The following is an 18,106-nucleotide window of genomic DNA, read 5'->3' on the forward strand; positions in this document are numbered from 1 at the left end:
AATGACTATTTCCTATCCTGGAATTCAGCAAAAAAAGAGCTGTTTGTTGGGAGCTGCACGGCTGTTTTGCCTGGTCAGGGTGCAAGTGAGTGACAATAAAAAAATCCTCAGGGCTTGTGGGGTCTGAGCTGGATCCCACTTTCCGAAGTCAGGAGCAAAACTCTTGTTGATCATAAGGTCTCCCAGGTTTGGCTCTGACCCTTCACTTTTGCTGTGTGCTAGGCTCAAAGGAGTTATAATTATTCCTACCCCCAGTCACATCTCCCCAGTGCTGCTGTGGCCTTGAGGAGGCAAAACAAGTCATCAGCTGGGTGCTGGCATTATTAGCCCCTCCATAAAGCTGCGTGTTTGTGCCAATGGATGGTGTGAGTGTCTTCATGGCCGCGTGTCTCTCCACCATGGTGGCTTTTCAGAACTCACATCTTCAGACCAGGCTTTGTAGGCGTCCTGGGAGGATGTTAAAACTGCCCAGAAGGCTAAATGGGAAAGGAGGAGGGATTTTTGTGTACTGTACTACAGACTCCTCCTTCCCTATCCCTCCTGAATCCCCCTCTTACCCTCCCTCTCCATCTCCATTAGTTTCCTACAAGGTCTCCCCGAGCTCAGCGGTGCTGCTGAGCCAGCAGCTCGCCTGCCTCTCCCTCTTCTCTTCCCCTCCCCATCCCCAAGGGGTTCTCGGCTGGCTGAATGAGCGAGGCAGCATGGACAAAGATGCCAGGCTCCGAGGTGGGTGAGCTGAACCCGAGCTGTGCAGGCCCAGCACAGCCAGAGGGACACAAGCTCTGTGGTTCCTTGAGATGTGTCCCCTTTGCAGCACGCTCCGTGTAGGCAGCTCTACAGACCCTGCTGGTCAACTTCACCCACACTCTGGCAGAGCAGGGAAGGGAAAAGGCCCACATCTACCCCAAGTTGGGTGTCCTGGGGAGACCTGCCTGTTGCCTCACCCCATTTCACTCCGTGAGCGTGTCCCACATGCGCAGCCTGCCCACACAGCTCGGCCGTGCAGGAGGCAGCAGCGGCTGCAGGCTGTGTGGGCAGGCCCGCGAGGCGAGGGGAAGAGAGGAATCTTGATGGAGGAGGGAGGCAGATTCTCAGCAGCTTGCGAGAGGCTGGAGGGGCAGAGAGGGAGCAGCCGGCTGATCGGGGAGCCTGGGGCTATGGCTGCACTTCAGCTCTGAAAGGTCTCCTTGAGACCTTTGCGGGTTAACTCAGCAGTTGTTCAACAGCTGCTGCCGGGCTTCCCCTGCAGCCCCTGAGCTCTCCGTGCTTGAGAAGCTGGTTCAGGCTCCATTTTTCACTGGGACTGCACAATTACTCACTGATTTTATGCTCCTTGTGGAAAATCCTGAAGGCAGCAGGACACCAGGACAGGGTCCCTGCCATGGGGCACCCCATGGTGACCACAGCTGGGGCTGTTGCTTCTTGCGTGGACCAGAGCTGTCCATAAGGCAGCGCTGTAGGGTCCTGCCAGCTCTCACTTTGTGTGGTGCAGCTCGGGAAGCAGAGGGTAATTGTGAGGCAGAACCTGCCACGGAGCGGGTGGTGGTTTCCAGTTAATGTACTTATGTATTAACTACTCTGCCCAGTTTCATTTAACTTCCTCTGACTTCACAGGAGCTATGCTTGTAGCAGCACCTTAAATACAAGTCAGCAACCCTCTTCACAGGAGGATCTGCCACCCTACAGAGCCGTGGCTGTTGCTGACCAGGTGTGAGCCTCTTTGCTTAGGATGGGAGCCCAACAAACCTGAACGCCTATCCCAACGGGCTGAATGGGTGCCTCTTCTGCAAAGAAATGGATCCAGGATTTGTAGGAGTGCTCTTCTCATCTTCTGACCTGGAGCAGGCTCAGCTTGCTCAGGAGTGAGACACAGCTTTGGTTAGAGCAGCGGGATTGGGTCCACTCTGCAAATCCTGGAAGTGGAAAAGTAAACGGGCCATGTTTCGGTGCTGGGAGATCCTGGGTAGTATGGGAGGTGGCAGAGGGAAACCAGGCCAGCCTCCAAGTAAAATTCAAGCAGAGAAAATGCATTTCACTCCCATCCTGGCCAATTTCAGGGTTTATCTCCCCCGCCAATTCAGCTTGCTGTGGTTTTGGGTTGGATCAGCTTTCATCCTGACCCAGGCAGGATCTGACGAAGGCGGTAAGGCCGGCCGAGTCCCAGGGGCAATGCGAAGTGAGCTGCGTCTGGCTTTGCAGCCAAATCATGTGGTAAACCCTTCAGAAAGGAGTTCAGAGCTGCCGTGGAAGTAGGGCAGGAGGCACACACCTGCTTCCCCCACACGCAGGGGGAGGCTGCCACCCTCACAGCCCAGCGGGGCCCAGGGGCCTCCCTCCCTGCCTCCCTGCCCTCGTCCTCCGGCCTGCACCACGTCTGGATCCGTCCAGAGCCCTGACTTGGGCCTGATGTGAGACCAAGTGATCCCGGGGCTTTTCCAGCATTTGCTGTGCTGGGGTTTACATCAGAGTTTGTGCACGGTCGTGAGCTAGAGGATGGCATGCCTTGGCCTTCACGTATTGTGGGGCCCTGCTGTTATAAGGCAGATTTTGTGACCGCCGTGAGAGTGGAGGGAAGAGCCAGAGAGAAATGCCTGAGGTCTGATCCTCTTCCTTGAATTGCGGATTTAGATTTTGGTTAAAAAAGATGATGGCATGATGCTTTTTTCTACCAACTTATTACTATCTCAGTCTCTCTTGCTTCCCTTTCTTGTCACGTGCAGGCTCTTCTGTTTCAGGATTACAATCTTCTTCCTCCTTCTCCTCAGTAGCTCAATAAATGGGAAATGATTCTGGCCCTTTACCTCTCTTTCTTTCTAAAAAGTGACTACATTTGCTTGATCAGAGTGACTCCCTTCTCTTGAAGGGGAGCCCAGGCCCATGGGGAAAGAGCAGCTTGGTGGAGCGGGCATTACCACAGGAGCACAGCACCCAGCCCAGTGGGACAGGCGAGGTGACCCATCTGCACTGCTGGAGTCAGGAGCTGGAGCTTGGCTGTCTTTTTGTGTGTGCTGAGGGCCTGGCTGCAAAGCCCAGCGGTGCAGGATGGCCCCCGAGCTGGGGCTGGCACCAGGCTGGGGCCTCGGCCGGTGGGTGACATTGCTGCCCTCCGCTGCTTTGTCAGTGCTTGGGGGGGTTGTGGCAGCTCTGCAGGAAGAGCAGGAGTGCTCGGAGTTTGGAAGAGAAGGCAGGACTGCAGTCAGGAACAGCTGGGAGGGGATTTACATGCAGGCACAGGGACTTGGGAAAGCCTCCTCTCTGTCATGATGCAAGAGAGGCTCTCTGTAACAACAGCGGTGCGCCCTGGTGCACGTGCCCATGAAGTCAATGCACGTGCACACCAGGAGCCGTCCTGGGCAGCATTGTTCGTGGGCTCTTGGCTCATGCAGTGATGCATGGCTGTTCAGGGAAACCTTGGGATGCTTCCTGGCTGTTCAAGATTGTGCATCCTGAATACTAAAGAAATCTTAATGGAGCCTAAAGCCAGCCAGCTTCCTTCTAACCGTTGTAGAGACCCAAAAAGATGCCCTTCTGCTTTGTTCTTGCTGTGTGACAGCCCTCTGTGTGAAGGGGTAAACAGCACAGCAGAGTTTTGTGAGCTGCCCTCTCCTCACCCTAATTCTTCACCTCCTGAGGATGTGGAGATCTGGCAGAAGAAGGACTGTGGCCATCTGCCATCAGTGGTGCCCATCTGTTTTCACACTGCGAGGCTGCAGAGCAGGAGGAGGATTCGGCCAAGGTTTACACGTGCCCGCCCGCACAGCTCCCTGCAGCCTGGCCGAGGTGAGTGAGGCAGCAGCAGGAGCCTGGCCCACAGCGAGGGGACAGGGAGAGTCCCTGCTGTCCTGCTGCCAGGAAGGGCGTGATGTCCTGAGACAATCCCAACTGCAGATTAAAGCCACTGATGAGCATCTGTGCTTTCCTCGGCGTGGGCAGGAACGCAGAGACCAGAGCTCAAAGGTTTTCCCACAGCGCTGGGAGGAGCGTTCTGTGCAGCCTGCCAGCACGGATACTCTCCAGGCCAGAGTAAATCCCGCGGGAGCTGCTGCGGTCAGTGTACAAAGCCACAGGTTTCACCCGGGCTGACCAGAGCCAGAGGGATTGCTGTGACCCTTGTCACATCCCTCTTCTGCCAGGGAGCTTTTCTGTCCCCTTGCTTGGCCTCTTGGCCCAAATTCTGGCAGCCCCCAGGTCTTCTGGGGACCTAGAGTTAAGGGGCGTTGGCAATTCATCTTCCTGCAGATAGAAGTCCTGTTAAAATAGAAACACTGGTTAGGAGTGAAGCTCTTAAATTGCTTCTGGCCTGTGTGTAGATTGCTTGCAGCTATCAGGGTCAAGCCATGAATTGAACGTGTTCATTAGGGAGAGGGGGCTGCAGGCTTTGCTGCTGGAGCCATAAAGGCAGCGACCTGTGCTGGCTGTGGAGCTGCCGGGCTTTGCTTCAGGGACCACCACCTGGGCTTCCCACCTGGGGGGCTCCCATGCGACAGCAAAGAGGGGCACGTGGAAAAGCCTGAGCCCTTAGCAAAGGAGAGCAACTCCCAGGCAGTCCCCCTTTCTTTCCTGCCAAAGTGTGCGCTGATCAGGGAAGGAGTTTGCTCCTTTCCCTGGGAACAGTGTCTGCTTTCGCATCCTGGTTATTCTATGGAAGCCAGGAAACCCCACTCCATAAACAATAGTCGTAAACAAAAGCAGGGCTGAGATGCTCACGCAGCTGGGGAAGCACTTGAAGCACTCAGAAGGGTCACCCCGAGCACCAGAGGACTGCACTTGTCTCTGGGAAAGGCTAAGGACCTCTGTGGAAGATCCATGCCCGATCCCAGGGTTGTTCAGCCCTTCCCCTTCCCATTCTGGTGGTGGATGGCCCTCCAGGGCAGGGTCACAGTCAGCGCTCTGTGGGAATCGGCATGTGCAAGTGCGTGCATACGTGTGGGTCTGCAGGCATGGGTGCTCGGGGGCTGTGTGTGCATGCATGGGAAGATAAACACAGCTATAAATACCCGGGGGAAAATCTATTGTCAGTTTTAATGAGAGGAAGATAGGGTCTCTTGGATTTTCATCTGGTAGCTAATTAAGTGTTCCTGCTGCTGTGATCTGAGGCAGGGCTGTGCAGTGTACTGCAAATCCCCTGCTGTCTCCAGGCCTGGTGCTCCAGGAGTCCCCAGAGCACTTGGCTCTGTGACTGTGGTTTGAACTTCTCCCCTCTGTGGTTCCTGGCAGCAAGGTGTGGAATACTCCATGAGGAGCCCACCCTTTCAGTAAATGTAGATCTGCAGGGTCCAAAAGGAACCATGCATCGCTGTTGAGAGGGCTGGAGCATGCCTCCCACCCTGGCTCCACCACCGAGACCCTTGTGTGACTGCTCCACATCCCAGCTGTGCCTCGTGACACCCGCTGACTGCTTTTCTCTCCCCTTTGTGCAGGCACTGGACATGGACACGGAGGATGACCCCTTGTTACAGGACTCCTGGCTAGACGAGGAAGATGAAGAGGTTGCCTTCAGCTCACGGAAGAGGCAGGAGGGTGCTCTGTTGTGTGGTAAAAGCCCGTGCAGAGCCAGGCCACTGCGTGTCACGCTGCCGGCGACTGGCTTCTGGAATATTGTTGGCTGGATATTCACCAACCCGTACTGCGCCGGCTTCATCCTTTTCCTTGGCTGCGCCATCCCCGCTGTGCTTGCTGTTGTCATGTTCCTCCACTACCCAGCCCTGGACATCGACATCTCCTACAACGCCTTCGAGATCCGTAACCACGAGTCCTCCCAGCGCTTTGACGCGCTTGCCTTGGCCCTCAAGTCCCAGTTTGGGTCGTGGGGGAGGAACCGCCGGGACCTGGCTGACTTCACCTCTGAGACCCTGCAGAGGCTCATCTTTGAGCAGCTCCAACAGCTCCACCTCAACGCTTCCCACCTGGGGGGCGGTGCACGGGCCAAGCGCAGCACCCCGCAGGGCAGGACTAGCCCCCAAAAACCCCGTGCCCACCTCAACCCGGGAAACCAAACTTCCCGAGCGGAGAGGGGTGCCCCGCGCTGGGACTACTCGAACACTTACATTAGTGCCAACACACAGACACACGCGCACTGGCGCATTGAGCTCATTTTTCTGGCTCGGGGGGATGCTGAGAACAACATCTTCACCACTGAGCGCCTGGTCACCATCCACGAGGTCGAGCGCAAGATCATGGACCACCCTCGCTTCCGGGAGTTCTGCTGGAAGCCCCATGAGGTCTTGAAGGACCTGCCCCTGGGCTCCTACTCCTACTGCTCCCCTCCCAGCTCCCTCATGACCTACTTCTTCCCCACTGAGAGAGGAGGGAAGATTTACTACGACGGCATGGGACAAGACCTTGCAGACATCCAAGGTGAGCTGAGTGCTGCGGGCAGGGGTTAGCACGTTTGAGGCACACATCTACAAGTTCAGGCAGTCACTTACAGGTGTGCAGCTAGGAGGGGCAGCTGCCTGGTGTGGAGAAGAAGATGCTGCCTTGTTGTGCCTTGAGGAATTGTCTGTTCTGTGCTGGGGCCCCTTTTCCACCCTTGCAGCAAAGCCCTTTCTGCAACATCAGTCATGAGTCGCACAGGCCCTGACAGGTGAGCAACAGGGACAAGTGCAGGGAGTTCTGCATTATACAGACACCTTCCACTGGTCCTTGGCTCCTGCAAATGACTGTGATTCATTAGAAGCGTGTCAAGCCTTGGACAGACAATAGGGATGTGCTTTCCTGCACTTTGGAGCAGATGAAAGAGGTTTGTGGGCTGCTCTGGAGCTTGAAAGGCAGCTTGTGAGTCACCCGCTGGAAAGGCTTCTATAAGGAGAAGAGGAGGAAGGCCCTGTTCCTCCTCCCATCCGTACCCTGCACGATGTCCCTCCAGCAGAGCAGAAGCTCTATATGGTGAAGAGGTGAATCATGAGAAGTCTGTGGGTGAGATGTGGCTGTGGGATGAAGACTCCATCTGTCTCCCCAGCGCGTGCTTTACATGATAGCTGTCCGGGAGCCACGCTGGGAGCAGGCAAAGGCTTAACTCCATCTGCTCCAGTGTTATAGCTCTGCTACTAAAGCAAGAAAGTGCCTGGTTTCTGAGTTCCTCTGGCATGAACTCAAGGGAACTTGGATTTTGGGGGCAGATAGGGAGTGTGTCTTACTGAGAACTGGCTGGCTCTGGTCTTTATGGTGTGCTTAAAGAAATGGAGTCTGCTCATTAGCTCCCTGGTCTTCCCCTGCCTGTGCAGGTGATCATCTTACCATAGTCAGTGACTTGCTGCTTGCTGGCCTGGTAACTCTTCATATTCATGCTGTTTGCCTGCCAGGAGTAGAGGTCAGCTCATGTGCTCATGTGCCTGCCTGCAGCACTGGGGAAATCAACTCTCCTGGGAGTCTGCTGAGCGGCAGTAAACAACGCACTTGCAATCACTTCTGTGTGATTTGGCTTATCAATATGCATAGGAACACAGAGTTCTCTCTGCCTTGAAAAGAGCTCAGAAACTTCTTATTGCCATGCCAAAGCCAAGACAATTGGTCACCACAAGTTGTATTGCATGGGATGGTACTGAGGGGATTGTTACAAGCATCTCTTTGAGGAGTGTGTGCTCTTCAAATTGTCCCTGACTGTCAGATGGCAGGGCTAGCAGGTCACAGCAGAGCCATTTGTTTAGCTCTTGTGCTTCCCACTGTGATGTTTCAAATATTGGCCCAATATAAGAGAGCTAAGCACATTCTGCAGTGGGGGTGTTGATGGGGGTGTCGCATGCATTGTATGTAGCTCAGATGCGTGCACGCAAGCTGTGGCTGAGATCACAGTCAGGGAGAGATGTGTCCCTGAGGGGGATCTGCACACAGGCAGCATTGCAGGCAGAGGCACAAAGCAGCAGAAGAAGGTCAGTCTTTGCAAGCCAGCTTTTCCCAGCCCTCCTTGCTCCCTGCAAGGCAGCAGCAGTCAGCATCACTCTGAAAGACAAGATAACTCCCGGCTCGCCTTTGTCAGACTGTCCCTGTGCCTTGCCAGGTCAGCTAAGCCTAACAGAAGTGGCATTTTTCTCCTGCAGGATCCTTGGAGCTGGCCATGACCCACCCCGAGTTCTACTGGTATGTAGACGAGGGCTTGTCTGCTGAGAACATGAAGAGCTCCCTGCTGCGGAGTGAAATCCTCTTTGGGGCGCCGCTGCCGAACTACTACTCGGTGGAGGATCGCTGGGAGGAGCAGCGCCGCAAGTTCCAGAGCTTTGTCGTCACCTACGTGGCCATGCTGGCCAAGCAGTCCACAAGGTGAGGGCAGGAAAAAACAGAGGTTGGGGAAGATGGTGCTTGCTATGGCACTAAAGGAGTGTCTGGAATAGATCCTGCAGGGTGTAAAAGGTTTACAAAAGGTTTATGGGAATGAACAGGTCTGCTCAATTCTGATAACCCTGAAGCATCCAGCCTCACCTGGAAGGCTGCAGGCTCAGAAAGCTTGCCATGCCAGCTCAGACTGCTGGTTGGTTTCAAACAGTGGCCAGGGTGGAATGCTCCGGAGGAAGGAGAGAAAGGATCTTCAAAGTTGGGCTCTGGCACAATGCTGTGAATGAAGGTGGGGGACATATGGCAGAAAACCACTCATATGCCTCCCTTTAATGTCACTTCCTACTGCAGCAGCATGCCAGAGACATCAGTTGAGACACTGATAGGAAGCCAACGACTGAATCCAGTGCCTGTCTTTCCGCTCAGTCCCTGTCTGGCATTGGGTCTGTTTGCTTCCATCTCACAAGTCCAATCCCACTGGCTCCAGCCAAGCTGCTGCTCTGCCTTCCTGGTCTGAGTTTGGCCCCAGCTGATGTGGTGCAAGGAGTGAAATGGCCCTTACTCAGGGCATCAACCTGTGCGTCTGATTCTGCTTTTGCCCATGCCAGCAGAAATCCTTCCAGAAGTGTCCACTCTTTGCACAGAGGGGTGAGGAGAGGAATGTAAGAGCAGAATCAGTTTCAGGAAGTGCAGACTTGTTTCACCATCTGGTCTGTATGGCTCTTGTTGAACAGAGCTTTGCTCAATGCTTGTGGAAGTGAAAAGGTAAAATAGATCAAAAGGAAAAGGTAGCCCAGTACCCAGAGAGCTGGGGGAAGGCAGTACAGCTTCTCAGTCCCCAGCTCTCTGCTGCTCTGAGTCTCAATAGGTCTCAGAATGAAGGGACACTGATCTTCAAAAGCAGAGTGAAGTGCAGTCAGCCCTTGTTAGCCCTGAAAACAAGCATCCACCGAGTGTTTGTTCTCAGCAATGGGCTGGCAGAGTGGGCTGCAGCTAGGAGAAGTCAAAAGGGAATTTGGGGCCAAGGCTCAGTTCTAAAGCTTGGATTCCTGGTAGTCTCCTATGGTGCACAGCTATTGTACTGCTTAAATTATCTTGGATTACTTCCGCTCAGAGTCTGCTTCCAGAAGCAGAGGCTGGTAAATCATATGGCTCCTGATAAGCTCTAACTCTGCCTGCATCCATTGGTTATCACCTTTGTGCTTAATATAATAAGCAATGATTAGGATTCTAGATGGAATTGCCTTTTGAGGCTTCAGAAGCTGTTTGCTGACAGCAAGAAGTCCATTAGTGGCACAGACCCACCAGGCACTGGAGGAATTCTAAAAATATTGGACCTGCTCTTTTATTTTTCTCCCTTCTTGTGTGAACTTCACCTCCAGCAGCAATCTAGTTCAACCTGCTTTCACTGCTCTGAGTTCACTGCTTCCTCAGAGAACTGCCAAGTTTATTAGAGCAGTGACCTCCTTTGGCCCTGGGGGGGATGATGTGCTTTGATAAATCCCCTGGCTCTGCTGTCTTTACACTCAACGCTGCCTACTCTTTTCCCTTCGTATCTTCCCACCCAGCAAAGTCCAGGTGCTGTATGGAGGGACGGATTTGTTTGACTACGAAGTAAGGAGGACTTTCAACAATGACATGTTGCTGGCCTTCATCAGCAGCAGCTGCATAGCAGTCCTGGTCTACATCCTCACCTCCTGCTCAGGTAGGCTGCAGTCAGAGCTGCTCTGCTCTCACACAGAGCCAAATGTGACGTGCCTTCCCGTGTCTGTGGGCAAGCCCCAGGAGAGTCTCTGATGCCCTGGCCCCAACCTGGCTTTGTGTGGCACAGCAGCAGGCAAAAGGTCTTGCAAGTCTGATTCTGCAGAGCAGAGTTTTGTGGGGAAAAGAGCTTTGTAGGGGGAAAGCTCACAAAAGAATAGGAGTGAGATATGGGTTCCTCTCTTGCTGACTCAGGTGTAAGGCTGATATAGTCTCGTGGATGGGGCTCATAGGAGGGAGTCTTCAAGCTGTACTCCTACAGCCCTGAGCTATTCTTTCTCCCCAGCACGCTCCTGAGAGCCAGTACCACAGCAGGGCAGGTGGGAGGTGTCTGTAATCCCTGAGGGTGGCCAGCAGTAGTGTTTTCTCCACGTTTCTTTCCTCCTACAGTGTTCCTGTCATTCTTTGGCATTGCCAGCATCGGGCTAAGCTGTCTGGTGGCTCTGTTCCTGTACCACGTGGTTTTTGGGATCCAGTACCTGGGCATACTTAATGGGGTGGCTGCCTTCGTTATCGTGGGGATCGGTAAGCACATCCTTACTCCAGTTTATCTGTGTTGCCTTGCCTTAACTGCTGCTTGCAGGAGAGAGGAAGGTGATGGTGATAAATGCAGATCAAATTTGCAAGCCCGTTCCCTCCATTGTCTGTGAGGGGAGGATTTTCAGATCAGAAGCTCAGGGCAAATTAGATTTTCAGTACACGTGTCCCTATTGTGAGTTAAGTATCGAACTCCCCTTCCCTTTTTCCCTAGGGGTTGATGATGTCTTTGTTTTCATCAACACCTACCGCCAAGCCACCCACCTGAAGGACGTGCAGCTGCGCATGATCCACACCATCCAGACAGCGGGGAAGGCCACCTTCTTCACCTCCCTGACCACAGCTGCAGCATATGCTGCCAACATCTTCTCTCAGGTATGCTGCAGTTTGGGGATTTGGGGCTTTCTGTTTCTTCCAAAGGCCCTAAAAGAGAATGAAGCTGCCAGTAACATCTTTTTGCCCCTCTGAGCACAGGGGCGTGCCAGACTTACTTTCCCTAGATGGCCCTCTCTTGCCTGTTCTAAGGCAGTACACACTTCCTCTGTATCCGCATCCATGCCAATATTTCCTGTGCCATTGATCAAAAGGAATCCAGTGGCTGTCAGGCTCTGACTCAGCTCCTGCCTGGTTTGCTGACTACCATGACTGAGAGCAGTATGAGCTGTTCTCAGGTTCCTCCAGATATCTTTCTGTCTCTCTAGGTTTCCTGTCCCAGCACTTCTCTGATCCCAAACCCACGTTCTTTGTCTTCATGCAGATACCAGCTGTGCATGATTTTGGACTTTTCATGTCACTGATTGTGTCCTGCTGCTGGGTAGCTGTGCTCTTCATCATGCCAGCTGCTCTTGGAATATGGACCCTTTATGTGTCCCCACTAGAGAGCTCCTGTCAAACCAGGTGAGTTCTGGAGCCTCCGTTTGTGAGTGGGAAGTTGTGGCTGGAGCCCATGGCCAGGACAGTATGCAATTCCTTATCCAGTCCTCTCTGCCATCCTCATCCCCCTTAGGTAGCTTGATTTTGCCATTCTCTGTTGTCCAAGAATAGAAAATATAGCTGCTGCCCTTCCAAATCAGAGCAAAATAGAAGGGCCAGGCCCCAATCTCATTCCTTCTGCTGGTGCCACCCAGCAGACAGACTCAGCAGTGTCCATCATACCTCTTTGTTGAATCCCATGAAGTGTTGGGGCCATTTGTGTCCTCAGAGCACTTACTGCACAGCCACAATCCTCAGGCTGTGCACACGCAAGCCCAGCAGACAGATCACCATTGCTCCTGCCTGCAAGCACAAGCAGTGCATGCAGCTGTGTGTTTGGAAGTCAGCACATTTCCCTTCCCCTGCTCTTTAGCAGTGCAGATGACCTGGCCTGATTTAATTCATTAGCAAGGATATGAACTGCTGAAACTGCCGTCACTCAGTGCCCAGTGTGTGTGGCTCAGCCCTGCTCTGTTTATTCAGCCCAACCTGCTACTGCTTTGCTGTAGCAGCTCAGCCCCTGACCTCTCAGCACTTAGCAATGGAAATTGCTCACGGCACTGCCTGTTGTCTTTCCAAGTAATTGGAGCAGGCTGTTGCTGCTTTCCTTGTTGCTGAAGGAGACCATTGAAGGAGACCATTGGTAACTTCAGGGTACATGACTTAAAGCTCATTCCTTTGTCTCCTTCTCTGCCCCAATCTAGCTGCAGTCAGAAGTGCACCAAAAAGAGTGCTTTGCACCTGGCTGAAGATCTCTTCATTGCCTCTGAAGCCACCTCCAGAGCAGGCCGAGAGACGCTTCCCTATCTCGATGATGACATCCCACTGCTCAGCGTGGAGGAGGAGCCTGGTATGTGCCTGTTGTGTTGTGCCTTCAGGGGGACTATGCTGTCCTGTCCATCCTGGAGCTTCTCCTGTCCATGCTCAGTTCACCTACTTTTAAGCAGGAGGGTGTCACAAAATTATGCTGCCACAAAAGTTGTGGGGAGAAGTCTGAGTTCAGTAGTGACTGCAGGATGCTTTGAGATCTTCAGTGGCTGCAGATACGTGCTTGCTAACTGCTTTGCTAACTTTCTTGGGTCTAAAGTGAATTGTACTTGGTGTTGGGAATCACTGATTGCCACGTGGATGTAGCCATGAAGCATTGAATCTGTAGCACCAGGACAGATCACCTTCAAGTAGAGGATGTTTTTCCCTCTTTCCTGCCATTTGGAGCGCTGCATTTGGGAAGCAGGCAAGAGAACATTTTGTCATTCTCCAGCATGACCTCCTCAGAGCAATTCCTCCCTCATGGCAAGGAGGAGGCAATGAGTTGCCTGAGACTGTGCAAGCAATCTAGAAAGAGAGCCCAGAAATGTCCTATCACTTGTTAGCAAGAGATACTCCTTTTAGCTCTGATTGGAGATAAGGGTGCTTAAGGGCTCATGCTCTTGTTTAAAAACATGCTTCTAAATCTTGCTAGGATCTCTTCCTTTTAAAAAACACAGTTGGGGTGGGTCTGGGCAGAGAGTACCTTTTGGGCCTAGCAGCAGAGTGGAACTGGAGGCAAATATATCCCTGGCCCATCGATCCCATGGCAGTGCCCAGACCTTCCCCCTGCAGGGTGGGCTCCGAGCAGCATTTGCTACACAAACAGTTGTGCTTTGGCTCTGCGCTGCAAGAGCTGTCTTCTTAGTATGCTGGGGACACATGAGATGGTAATGTATGGAAATCACTCCTTCCCTTCTGAGCAGAGTAAACAGCAGGATGCTTTTCTCTGGGGACCCTTGGGCATCAGGGAACTCATGAAGTAGCAAAGCAGCTTGTTCCAGCTGGTGATCAAGCATGGTTTGTGGGTCAGCTGTACAGCATGCCAGGCACTCTTTGACTCCACTAGAGCAAGTGAACACTTCTCACCTGTAGAGAAGAGGGCGGTTCCCTGGGCATCCCTGAGCGATGAGGGATCATGGAGGAGCCAGGCTGTAGTCAGGAGGAGGTGAGCTGCGTGTCATTAGCTTCCAGATGTGCTCAGTGGGACAGAAGGACAAATTCTGCTTGGCCCAAGAAGCACGCAGTGTCTTTGTGCTCATATCCACAACGATAGTGGGATCTGGCAGAGGAAGAATAACCTGAAGCACAGGCTTTCAGCTGAGCTGTGGCTTTAGTAGTGTAATTTGTTACATGTCAGTCAGTGGCCAAAGATGCTTCTTATTGCATCCTGGGCTAGTCACTGCACCTGCCTGGATCTTATCACATCGCCTTAGCTTGACTGAGTTGTGCAGCACCTCGCAGAAGGAGATTTTGTGAAGGAGAGCAGGAAGCTACAAGAGGCACTCGTGATACTGACTACTGAGACTGCCTTTGATTTCTCTCTTTCTAGTCTCTCTGGAAATGGGGGATGTTCCCTTGGTGTCTGTGATGCCAGAAAATCTGCAGCTCACTGTGGAGAAGAGCAGCCGAGGTCACTTGATAGCCCATCTGCAGGAGCTGCTGGAGCACTGGGTGCTGTGGTCTGCAGTAAAGAGCAGATGGGTGATTGTGGGTAAGCAAGGAGGGGGGATGTTCCATCTGCATGGGTTTTAGAGGGTTTGACAGCATCTCAATTCGTCTCCAAGCCTTGATTATTAGTGACAGGAGACTGAGAAAGGGGATGTAATAGATGGCTTCTAACACGGTTGATGAGCATCCCCGGAACAGATGGTCCCTAAGGGGACTGCATGAGGAACCTGAAGATTTTTCCATCCCTCTCCTTTCACTCAGGTCTGAAATGACAGGCCCTGATGGGGTTATCCAGGCATGGGGTTCAGTACAGGAAAGCCCAGCTGCCACTGTGCTGTAGGGGCTGTTCCCTTCTCCTCTTAAAAACAGCATCCTTCCTCCATGCCCTTGCTGACTATGTCCTAAGAGCAAGATGCACTCAGGGTCCCATACACTTACCAGGGCTTCTCCTTGCAGGGCTCTTTCTCGTTGTTTTGCTCCTATCCATATTCTTTGCCAGCCGCCTCCGTCCAGCAAGCCGTGCTCCAGTCTTGTTCCGGCCAGACACAAACATCCAGGTGCTGCTAGACCTGAAATACAACCTGAGTGCTGAAGGCATCTCCTGCATTACCTGCTCAGGTGAGAGTGCTGGCCCCCAGGACACAGGGGATGCAGCCTGGCCCAGACCCTGAGCTGGGGGAGCTAGAAAAGGAGATAGAGGACTACAATTCTAAAAATATCTCATTGGGTATTGGATGGATCCTGCTGAAGGAAGGCACATACTGGGAGTAGGATGGTGGAGTTGTCTGTAGGAGTAGAGTATTTTGAACAGCTGCTTTAGCCAGGAACTGCCTGAGTGTTTCTGCTGGAGCTAATTCCTTTATAATCTAGGAACATGATCTATTTTTACTCATAAGGGACTGTGCCAGTGACCAGCTTGGGGTCTGTGGTTCAGTGCTCAGGGTTTGGTGTTAGCAGAGCCCCTGATGTGTTACCTACTCAAGTGAGCAGCATGTGCAGGGCTGGAAGGTCTCTTTGTCGTACCACTCACTCTTTCCTCCCTGAGTAACCTTGTTGGACAGGTTTGTTTCAGGAAAAGCCCCACAGCTTGCAGAACAACATCCGAACTTCCTTGGAAAAAAAGAAAAGAGGCTCAGGGTCACCTTGGGGAAGCAAAGGGAGCATAAGTGATACAGGGCAGCAAGGTAAGTGGGACATGATGACTGATTTTTGGCCCCATCTTATAATCAAACAAATAAAAACCATAAATATTATGACCTCAGAATAACTGATGTGGAATAATTTTCTTTGGACACAGCCCTCTTGAGCCCTGGTTTGGTGCTGGATGTTATATATCAGGGTCATGATGACCAGGGTCATCATTACCATCCCCGTTCCAGAATGCCTGCTGTTCTCCAGGACAGTGTCCTGTAGTCCAGGTGGCAATACAGTCTAGCAACAAATCCCTCTGGTCTGCCTAGTTTGAGCACCAGGAGCACTAGTTTGTGGGCTAGGAACTCAGAGCTTTTGCATCCCTGTCCTGTATCACAGCCTTGTTGGCAGGCCATGAGGAGAGTAAATTTAGCCTGCTTTGCAGGGGATTTTGAGAATAAAAGAGTTATTGGGCCAGGTCCTGAGCTGACATGAATCAATAAGCCATCAGGAATTACTGCAGCTCAGGATATATTTATGAAATCCTTTGAAATGTGTGTTGTGCTGCTCGAAGGCAGAGGCTGTGCCTGCTGCCCCAGAGGAAACAACAGACCAGAGGAACCCCAATTTCCGTGTCTGTAGGATTTGCTGGTTGCGAAGTACCACTAGCCCTCATGCCCTCTCTCTGTTTGCTCCAGATCTGCAGGGGACTGTGTATATCTCCAAGTCCAGGAGCAAGGGAAGGCCAGCCATCTACAGATTCTCTCTCAACGCCAGCGTCCCTGCCCCCTGGCAGATGGTGTCACCAGGAGACGGGGAGGTGCCTTCGTTCCAGGTGAGTCAGTCCAGGGATGTTGGACCCCTATATCAAGAGTGCAGCACTCAGCAGGTGAGCACAAGAGCCTCCTGTCTCTCCACAGGGCCCTGGGTAGCTCAGGGTGAAATATCCAGGGCATTGCAGTAAGGTAGCTAATGCAGAGGGTGTTGTTAGAGGTTAAGCCTTGCACTGCCACAATACTGTCAGCAATAGGAGAAGTGTGGGCATCTCTGGGGATCAGCTGAGGCCTGGCATCATCAGCTGGCCTTATTCTAGAACTGCAACTGAAACAGCTGGATTCCCACTGCCTCCTTCTGTCCGTGCCCAGATAGCTGCTGAGCAGGCGACACAGTTCACAGGCCACGTTGTGCATAGGCCCCCCCAGCAGAACTGCTTTTCATAGCACCCTCACCCCGGACAGAGCAGCAGCACCCAGCCTAGGCCACAGAGAATGGGGGCGGTGAGGGGCTCCATCACACACTGCCCAGCACCCTGGGAAGGAGGCAGGCTGGGGACTGGCTGGGTTTGTGCCTGCAGCACTCATTCCATGTGGTTGTGCCAGTGCCCTGGGAGGAGGGGAGTGTGTGATGCTAACATGTGACAGGCTGCAACCTTGTGGAGTTAAGTGTCTGTTTTCATTAATCCATTGCTTAGGTGTATAGAGTGCCTTTCGGTAACTTCACCAGGAAGCTGACAGCTTGTGTGTCCACAGTAGGGCTGCTTAAACAGACGAGCCCCAGGAAGTGGATGATGACCACCTTGTCCTGTGATACCAAGAGAGGCTGGAAGTTCGACTTCAGTTTCTATGTGGCCGCCAAGGAGCAGCAGCGAACGCGGTAACCCTCCCCAACCCACCCACGGCCAGGCAGCAAAAGCAGTACAGCTGAATGGCTGATACAGGATGCCCAGTGTCCAGTGCCAGCCCTGACCTCAGCTGGTGGCATCCTTGGCCCTAGGTCTCTTTGCACATGTGCCCCAAAATGTGTTATTTTGCAGGCCCGTAACATCATCAATATGCCAGGGGCTTGCCAGGTGCAGAACTGTCACTGCGGGCTTCTTTGGGGGGCAAAAAGAATTTGCTGGTCTTTGTCTTGCCCTTACCCACCTAAAGTTTTGGGCTGAACAGGCAGCACACAATGCACAATGGCTAGGGATCCAAGCCTGGAGCTGCTCACCTTTTCCATCCCTCTGTCCCCGAGAATGTCTCTGCCCATGTAGTGCTTTGGACACATCTGTATTACGCCTGCCTTCCTGTAATGAACTCTCTTTGTTGCACAGGAAACTGTATTTTGCCCAGTCGCACAAGCCCCCCTACCATGGCCGAGTGTGTGTGGCACCTCCTGGCTGTCTTCTCAGCTCTAGCCCAGACGGACCCACCAAAGGCATCCTTTATGTTCCCAGTGAGAAAGGTAAGGCTGATGGGTACCTGTTCAGCCACGTCTTGCTGGTGACTGGGCTGGAGAGTCAGCTGGGTTGTTGCCTTCTTCTGATGTAATCATTCTTTCTTCTGTATTAGCAGTACCTAAAGCAAAGCTGTCAGCAACCTCTGGATTTAATCCTTGCATGAACACGGGCTGCGGGAAGCCAGCAGTGCGGCCGCTGGTGGACACAGGAGCCATGGTGTTCGTGGTCTTTGGTATCCGAGGGATTAATCGCACAGGACGTTCAGACAACCACGTCATTGGAGACATGGTACACAAATCCTGGCATGCCTGGGGCTGATGGGTGAAGGAAGGTCTCCCTGGATGGTATCTAGTTAATCTCTGCCTCCCAGGTAGTATGGTCCAGAAGTCTGGACAGATGGAGTAGCAGAGGTGGCAGCTTTGTGATGAGCCAAAAGCACATTTCTGTTTAGCAAATTCCTGAATAATGGGGTTGAAGAAGCCCTTTACTGAAATCACTTCAGACTTTTCAGAAAATCTCTTTCTGAGCACAGTATCTTACCTTCTAATTTTTAGTCTGAGCCTGGCTTTCCTGGGGATTTTAGAATCAAACCCATCTTGAGCTCAGTGTGGAAATGTCACTACAAAGTCAAGATATTTTTCTATAATTGTTTGTTTTATTATGAGATAGTAACGTGGAAAAATACATAACAATTACTCAAGAGGAAGATTCCTAGATGTGACTTTTTCAGGAACA

At 52.5% G+C, this 18,106-nt stretch overlaps 1 protein-coding gene across 10 annotated transcripts in view; it reads left to right on the top strand.

Moving 5' to 3' along the window:
• DISP3 (dispatched RND transporter family member 3) overlaps window positions 1-18,106 on the top strand; it is a 136,343-nt gene that overhangs the window by 108,243 nt on the left and 9,994 nt on the right. For 7 of the 10 annotated variants that reach the window (XR_011804640.1, XM_072026903.1, XM_072026904.1 and 4 more), the window contains 14 exons: window positions 5,421-6,357; window positions 8,040-8,259; window positions 9,840-9,976; window positions 10,423-10,557; window positions 10,784-10,944; window positions 11,327-11,466; window positions 12,246-12,391; window positions 13,901-14,062; window positions 14,476-14,637; window positions 15,081-15,203; window positions 15,849-15,985; window positions 16,622-16,803; window positions 17,246-17,376; window positions 17,484-17,659. Coding sequence is in view for 9 of the 10 variants with exons in the window: in XM_072026903.1 (XP_071883004.1) it covers window positions 5,421-6,357; window positions 8,040-8,259; window positions 9,840-9,976; window positions 10,423-10,557; window positions 10,784-10,944; window positions 11,327-11,466; window positions 12,246-12,391; window positions 13,901-14,062; window positions 14,476-14,637; window positions 15,081-15,203; window positions 15,849-15,985; window positions 16,622-16,803; window positions 17,246-17,376; window positions 17,484-17,659 (2,949 nt within the window). In the remaining variant the exon portion in view is untranslated. The remainder of the gene's footprint in view (window positions 1-5,420; window positions 6,358-8,039; window positions 8,260-9,839; window positions 9,977-10,422; window positions 10,558-10,783; window positions 10,945-11,326; window positions 11,467-12,245; window positions 12,392-13,900; window positions 14,063-14,475; window positions 14,638-15,080; window positions 15,204-15,848; window positions 15,986-16,621; window positions 16,804-17,245; window positions 17,377-17,483; window positions 17,660-18,106) is intronic. The other 3 variants (XM_072026907.1, XM_072026906.1, XM_072026911.1) reach the window with 1 other exon arrangement.

The sequence above is a fragment of the Anas platyrhynchos genome, chromosome 22 (assembly GCF_047663525.1).
Source record: "Anas platyrhynchos isolate ZD024472 breed Pekin duck chromosome 22, IASCAAS_PekinDuck_T2T, whole genome shotgun sequence".
In the NCBI taxonomy this organism is placed as follows: domain Eukaryota; kingdom Metazoa; phylum Chordata; class Aves; order Anseriformes; family Anatidae; genus Anas; species Anas platyrhynchos.